Here is a 7,273-nt window from a genome sequence, read left to right as displayed (position 1 = left end):
GCGCATGCCCCCTCCCGTGCACCGCTGCGGTCTCCGGGGACCTGGTGCCCCGGGGCTGCAGCTGCCCCGCGGCCCCTCCCCTCGGGGGAGTGATGGGAGCCGAGGACTCCACCCCCCACACAAATAAAAGAAAAAACAGGTCTTTTTCATAGTCACAGACAATGAGGGTTGGTAGGAGGTCATCTAGTCCCACCCCCCTGCTCAAGGCAGGACCAGCCCCAATTAGGTCATGCCAGCCAAGGCTTTGTCTAGCTGGGCCTTAAAACCTCCAAAGATAGAGTCCAGCACTTCTTTGGGTAGCCTGTTCCAGTGCTTTGCTACTATCTTCTTGAGAGTTTTTCCTCATATCTAACCTAAACTTCCCTTGCTTCCATTTAAGACCATTGCTTCTTGTTCTGTCATGTGCCACCACTGAGAACAGTCTCTTTCAAACTCCCCTTCAGGTAGTTGAAGGCTGCTATTAAATCTCCTCTCAGTCTTGTCTTCTCTAGACTAAAATAATACCAGTTCTCTCAGCCTCTCCTCAGAAGTCATGTGCCCCAGCCCTCAAACCATTTTCGTTGCCCTCCACTGGACTCGCTCCAGTTTGTCTACATCCTTTCTGTAGCAGGCGGCCCAAAACTGGATACAGTGCTCCAGGTGTGGCCTCACTGGTGCTGAATAAAGGGGAATAATCATTTCCCTCAGTCTGCTGGCAACACTGTTACGGAGGCAGCCCAGTATGCCAGTAGCCTTCTTGGCAACAAGGGCACACTGCTGGCTCATATTTAGCTTATTGTCCACTGTAACCCCCAGGTCCTTTTTTGCAGAGCTGCTGCTTAGGATGTGTAGATGATGTAATGCTTATATTAGTGCTGAGAGAATCATACACTGCTTTTCCTTCAGCTGTTTGCTGCTTGGGCAAAGAAAAGGCTTCATTGTGTAAGTGGGGTAGTGGTGCCTCTACAGTTGAATGCTTTACTGCTTCATAATTTCCTATCACCTTAGTGCTTTAGTTTGGATGCAAGTTCACCAATCAAGTTAAACGTGCTACTTATCTGTCACTGTTTATCAAATGAGCATATTTCTGTCTAATTCTGGTTTCAGGTTAAAGAAAATGTTTTTAATATAATAGACATTTGTTTTCCTATTTGCATATATTCATACTAACAAGTTTTAATATATTCATTTCAGTTTCGCAACCAGTATGATAACGATGTTACGGTTTGGAGCCCTCAGGTAAAAAGATTTCAATTATGGTTATTTGCTTCCCATTTTTACTGGTTTCCTTTTTCTCTCTTGATGGCAGTTGCATCCAGGCATTCAGTGTCCAGCCTCTTTAGGATAGCTTGAAGAGTATGACAAGCTGATGTTGCTCCTTGAATGACTTTTGGGTGTTCTAAAGCACAGTATGAATAGGGCTGCCTATCACAGGTACTATACATCTACTTTTCCCATCCCTGCAGTATTTAAATCTCCCTCAAAATCCCAGGAACACCCCAGGAAAGTAGGTGAGTTATTAGAATCCGTGTTTTACAAAGGGCACATAAGCTTCAGAGATGCTAAATGATGCATCCATGGTCACCCAGGAATTCTTGAGGAACAAGGAATTTAACCCATTTCTCCTTGGTTTTAGGTGTGTCCTCTAATGACTGGACTATTCTTCAGGTGTTTGCCCTAAAATACCAGAGGGCTGTTAAATTTACAGTTCCAAGAATAATGTCAATAACATTTTATTACAAGCTTTTTTTGTTATGTCATTATTAATTGGTGTTTTGCTTGTGTGCAGAGCATAAAGAATAATTAACATGTCTGCACAGGTCTGTTTGGCTCTCTAGGTGGATTACAACAGGGGAGCTATTTCCTCTTCTGATTCAAAAAATGATATATTTTTTTTGTAATACTGATTAGTTACTTTATTGCATCTTCAACATTTAAATGGGTGTCTTTCCCCATTGTAGTACTCAAACACTAAAAACTATTTTTGTCATTGAAACATGTAATTATGTAAATATAGAATAGTTTACACGGCAGCTATATTTGATTTTGCACGTTGTATGAAGTATTTATGAATCAAGAGCTAGAGTATGTAAATGATTTGAGATCTTGCCTTTCTGTAATACGGTTTATTCTACACTCCTCCAATATATTTTGCACAGTGCCAGTTTTTAGTTTTCCAAATACAAATATATTCTGGAACCTGCCTTGCACACTACGTGGAGTAGCACTCCATGTAATCATAGAGGCTTCATAATGGCACCATAGTTAAGCTTGTATTGAGATTTGCATTTATATTAAGAAATAAATTTGTCTATAGTCATTTGTCTATGACTTCAGAATGAGCATTCTGAAAAATACATTGTACTCCATCTAGGGCACAGCCTCTTCGTGGGTGAACAATATACAACCCAGTGTAAACAGTGCCCCTTAACCACAGGAACAGTATGGGCTAAGTGCTTCATTAAGCCTGGCTATCTTGTTTCTCAGGCCTTCTGCTTCTAATGACAGCCCTGAACTTGACAGAACTAGTTATTTAGAAGACTTTAAATAGATGGCTACTAGTCAGTTTCACCAATTATGTTGTTACAGAGTGCAACTATATTACAAACTAGCCCCTTGGCCAAAGAGTTTTCATTGCAATTAAATAATAGATAACCATTGTTTTTTACAGTGTAAACAATGGTTAAAGACACTGTAGTTCAGTAAATAATGCAGTTGTTTGATATAGATGGAAGTTCAGTCCACTACATCTTGAAATGGTCCTTTTCCCTTGCTTTAGGAGTCCAACTATTTTCAGATAGCTGTAGCAAATTACAGAATTTTGAAATCTAAAAACTATCTTTCTCATGGTTCTTGGCACAATTAAAGATGTGGGTTATTTTTAAAGTTTGTTAATCTTTTCAGCTTTTTATGCTTCAGTAAGAGTTTTTACTTGTATTTATTATTCGTGAAGACTTTCACCATTAAACATTGTCATCTAGTGAAAGAACCAGAATTTGTTTTCAAATAAGAAAATAAAGTTTCTAGTTTTCATTATTATGGAAATAATCTTGAAAACTTGAGTGGAGTATAAGTTATGCAGCAGTATCTCTGGACCACTGTCTGCAGTTGTATGAACTGTCCATTCATCTCAGTGGGAAGCTAACTAAAATTTAGAGGTGACAATTTAAGTCTTAGCATTGTAGACCATTTCATTGCTGATGGATTTAGCAGTAACATCTAGCTGCTGAGATGCACATTTAAAATAGCCTTTATAACATTGACATATACACATTAAACATTCAGTTTGCCTTCTGAGCTTTATTGATTTGATTTGGAGCAGTTCTCAGAGGTATCTGCTTAAGGCAGCCTCCATTCGCAAACAGTTGTCATTCTTGGTTTACTTTTGGTTTTGTTTTCAAGTTGATTTTCACAGTCATCGTTGCTAGACTTTGTCTCCACAAATTGTCACTGTAGAATTATGCACTCTGCCTTATAGTGAAATGCTTCATTTCAAAGCCAAGTAGCTGTTGCTAGTTTAAAGCTGTAGGAGGTGTGAGATTGTAACACAGGAAGATTACAATTCTCATCTTCATCCCTATGCCTTCCAGTAGCTGCAGGTTAATAAGTGTCTGGAAAAGTTTTCAAGCTATGATGTAGAGATCCTTAAAAAAATATTGTATTATGCATTGTGTGTGGTGTGTGTATATGGTGGGGTGTGGTTGGGGTGGGTGTGTAGGGTTTGTGAGGGGGGTAGCTGTGTATTTGGGGGGGCATTGGGTATGTTGGAGGGGTGTATATGTGTAGGGGGTTGTGGGGGCAGAATGTGGATATGTGGGGGTTGTGAGAGATGAGGGAGGGGGTGCAGACCCATCACACATTGCCCCCCGTGGCGCACAGCCAGTGGCAGCAGCAGCAGGTGGCGGGCACCTGTGGTCCTCACAGTCATTGTAGCTCCGTGGTGCGTGGCTCCAGCCAGCACTGTAAGGAGTATAGCCAAGACATCCCACCACTATCGTGCAGGCCTCCCCAAGATGCTTGTGCACCACAAGCCACCAGGGGAATCCCTGCACGATGGAACAAACTGCTTTCCCTGCTCCCTGCTGTGCAGGTCCCAGGACTCTGCTGGGAAGCAGGGGGTGGAGCTGTCCTCTACTTGCAGTGGAGTCCTGGGACCTGCATGGCAGGGAAGGCAGCCAGCTCCATTACATAGGGTTTCCCCTGGTGGCATGAGTGCCGGGAGCTGCACGTGCACTGCAGGCAGCGTGATAGTGGAAGGCTGGCCTGGCTGCGCTCCTTGCCACCATGTGCAGTGCTGGCTGGAGCTCCTGCTGCCAGTGGCAGGGTCTGCGCACCATAGGAGGTTCCTGCCCTTCCTCCCTCCCTCCCTCCCTCCCTCACACCCTGCCTGCTGAGCTCTGCGCTCCTGCCAGCCTCACACTCCGCCCAGTCACAGCTCCCCCCACCACTTCCCTACCTGCTGCCTGGACCGAGTGCTGCGGCAGGGAGACGAGGAGCCACTGGATGCCAGGGAAACTGAGCAGGTCCCCCGGCAGCTGCAGAAGTGGCAGCAGCAGCCCTCCCGGAAGCTGCGTGATGGCTGGGACGGGCCCTTCTGCACATGAGGGTGGGAGCGAGGTGCGTAGGCTGGGTGTGGTGCAGTTAGTTGCTGGGTGCCTGCAGACCGGATGAAATTGCCTGGCAGGCCAGATCCAGCTTGTGGGCTATATTTTGCCTACCTCTGGTCTGTGTTAATCAGATAGATGCATACATTGTGCAAGGACATGTGAGGGCAGAGTTCCAGCTCTGCATACTCAAGCTTTGCGTTCTACTTCTTCCAGTCTTCTCATGCATGCTATTTTTATTTGGAATTTGCTGACAGTCTGTTGTTTGATTAATATAACTGGACTGCAGATGTGACTATGAAACCACAATAACTTTCAGATATGTGGCTAATGTTTATCTGTGAGCTAAGGTAATTCTGGTCCCAGTTGAAGTCGAAAGAAAAATTCGCACAGACTTTAAAATAGGGCCTAAATTTTACTCTTTGTGCATAGTGTCTCTGCTTACTTTGTTTACAGGGTTGATTTTTTTTTTTTTAGAGTGATTAAGTTTGAATTCATTCTGCAGGGCCGGATTCATCAAATAGAGTATGCCATGGAAGCTGTGAAGCAAGGCTCAGCTACTGTGGGGCTGAAATCAAAAGTGCATGCTGTTCTGGTTGCTTTAAAGGTAAATTTAAAAATAAAATTTAGAATATCTTTTCTTTTATTTACCATGCCCTTCTTTTAAAGATTTGTCTCTAAATGAGAATGCAGTTGAGGCTGAGTAAGTTTGTCTCTTAAATTTTTGTTTATTGTACCTTAGAATACTTATCATATCCTCGTGGTGTTATAGCACTATTAATATTAATCTCTTGGTGGTGAATTGGGCCTTAATCCTATTGTAAAATGGAAGAAGTAGATGAAAATGCATAGTTATAAAACAAAATAAGTTGGTTCAGTGGAATCTTCATATTTGCAGTTAAATGCTAAAAAAGTTAAAATATATTGTATTTATGTATTTCCAATTAGAAAGCCCAATTCTTTTTCATCAATAGGTTTCTTCTTCAGGTGGGATTGGCCTTTAATTTTACATTTTTTTTTTTTTTCAAGGTTACAGAGTTTGGGCTGTTTTGTGAGGTTGCATTCAGTCATTTTTATGAATGCTAAAAACAGGTCCCTACTTATTGGTCTGTGTAGTCTGCCACAGTAACTTTTATGATTTATGATCTTTTGTGATGTAGAGAGCACAGTCTGAGCTAGCAGCTCACCAGAAAAAAATCCTCTATGTTGACAACCATATTGGCATCTCAATTGCTGGCCTTACTGCTGATGCAAGACTGTTATGGTGAGTATATTGTGTGCATGTACATAAGGTAAAACTGCTTGTACATTTCTTGTGTAATTATTAAATGTGATTTTTATGACCATTAGGCAAGCTCCTAGATGGTGGTTTAAATAAGCTCTAGAAAGGTTTAATTTTCAACTGTGGTTTTGGCAAACAGGATAAATGTAAACCAAGTAAACGATGTTTCTCACTTGGTTAGGAAGGCAAAGAAGAGGCAATGAAGAATCCACTCAAATATGATTTATTTTAGTAAAATTGCAAAGGAATATTTCATCTTAATTTTATTTGTTTTGCTTCAAATGACCCTCTTCAATCTGCATAAATTTCTACTTTCCTTTCATTTATACTGTTGCAGTTGTGTAATATTTTTTCAGCCATGTGGTCAACTTTCTAAATAATCATGGGTCATAAAATGAAATTGTATTGTGTTGTGCTGTGTTGTCCCTTAGCTTTATGCAGAAAAACAAGCAGGAAAAACCTCATTGTGTTGGTAATCTGTGTGTGTTTTGCTCTTTTACAGCAATTTCATGCGTCAGGAATGTCTGGATTCTAGATTTGTTTTTGATAGGCCTCTTCCAGTGTCGCGTTTAGTGTCTCTAATTGGGAGCAGTATCCTTTTTGTTATGAAAATACATTTTTGACATTTATGACTTTGTTTTTCTTAAAGTTCAGTTTAGTTTTTAGTGTGTTTTTATAGCTGATTATATACTTCAATGCTTATGTTCAATTTTCCCAGACACAAACACACATTGCTCTGAAAGTTAACAGGAAATAGATGTAAAGATCTTATTTGCTTATTCTTTGAGAGGATATCCTTTATTATCCATTGAATTGGTTGACGGGGAAATGAAATGCCATACAGGGGAACTTGTCTACCTTTTCAAAACACTATTTTGAATACTCATTTTCTGGAACACCCACACTGTTCCAGTTAATGTTTCCTTTTGAGGGAAAGCATTCAGCCTTCAGTGGAACACAATGAATGGTTCATACCATAACATAACAGGTGCTCCAAAGGGAAAGGAATTAAATTGATTATAAAAAACAGTTGTTCATATTACTTGTGTGATTATACTAGTCATTTCTTTGGAAAAACTAATTGGTCTGGTCCTATTGGAGGTAAAGACCTTGTCATTGGTATTCAAGATGAAGAATAAAATCTGTTTCCCTGAAAGGATATTTCTAATACAGAAAAAAAGTAGAGGCGCACTGATGCATCAGATATCAGGTTGGCACGGATATAAAGAAAAAATTCTGTATCAGAAATCAACCTGATGCGGCCGATTAATTTGTCTGATAAATGCCCATGTGCACAGCTGCAGCGCAGCATGTAGGCAGCGAGGAGCAGAGCTGGCAGTGTGGAGTGCTGTGTGCAGCTGGTAAGTCTGATGGGAAGGGGGGGGGGTGTAGATCAAGGCCCTGTGGT

At 41.2% G+C, this 7,273-nt stretch overlaps 1 protein-coding gene across 2 annotated transcripts in view; it reads left to right on the top strand.

Annotated features, from left to right (window-relative positions):
- PSMA1 (proteasome subunit alpha 1) overlaps positions 1 to 7,273 on the top strand; it is a 15,596-nt gene that overhangs the window by 319 nt on the left and 8,004 nt on the right. The window contains exons 2-5 of one of the 2 annotated variants that reach the window (XM_006018230.3): positions 1,174 to 1,218; positions 5,089 to 5,190; positions 5,744 to 5,847; positions 6,368 to 6,456. In XM_006018230.3, coding sequence (XP_006018292.1) covers positions 1,174 to 1,218; positions 5,089 to 5,190; positions 5,744 to 5,847; positions 6,368 to 6,456 — 340 coding nt within the window. Of the gene's footprint in view, positions 1 to 1,173; positions 1,219 to 5,060; positions 5,191 to 5,743; positions 5,848 to 6,367; positions 6,457 to 7,273 lie in introns of both variants that reach the window. The other variant, XM_025197406.1, reaches the window with a different exon arrangement.

This window comes from Alligator sinensis, unplaced genomic scaffold, assembly GCF_000455745.1.
Source record: "Alligator sinensis unplaced genomic scaffold, ASM45574v1 scaffold502_1, whole genome shotgun sequence".
NCBI lineage: Eukaryota > Metazoa > Chordata > Crocodylia > Alligatoridae > Alligator > Alligator sinensis.
Note: the sequence above shows the minus strand (reverse complement) of the source record. Positions and strands in the feature narration are given on the sequence as shown.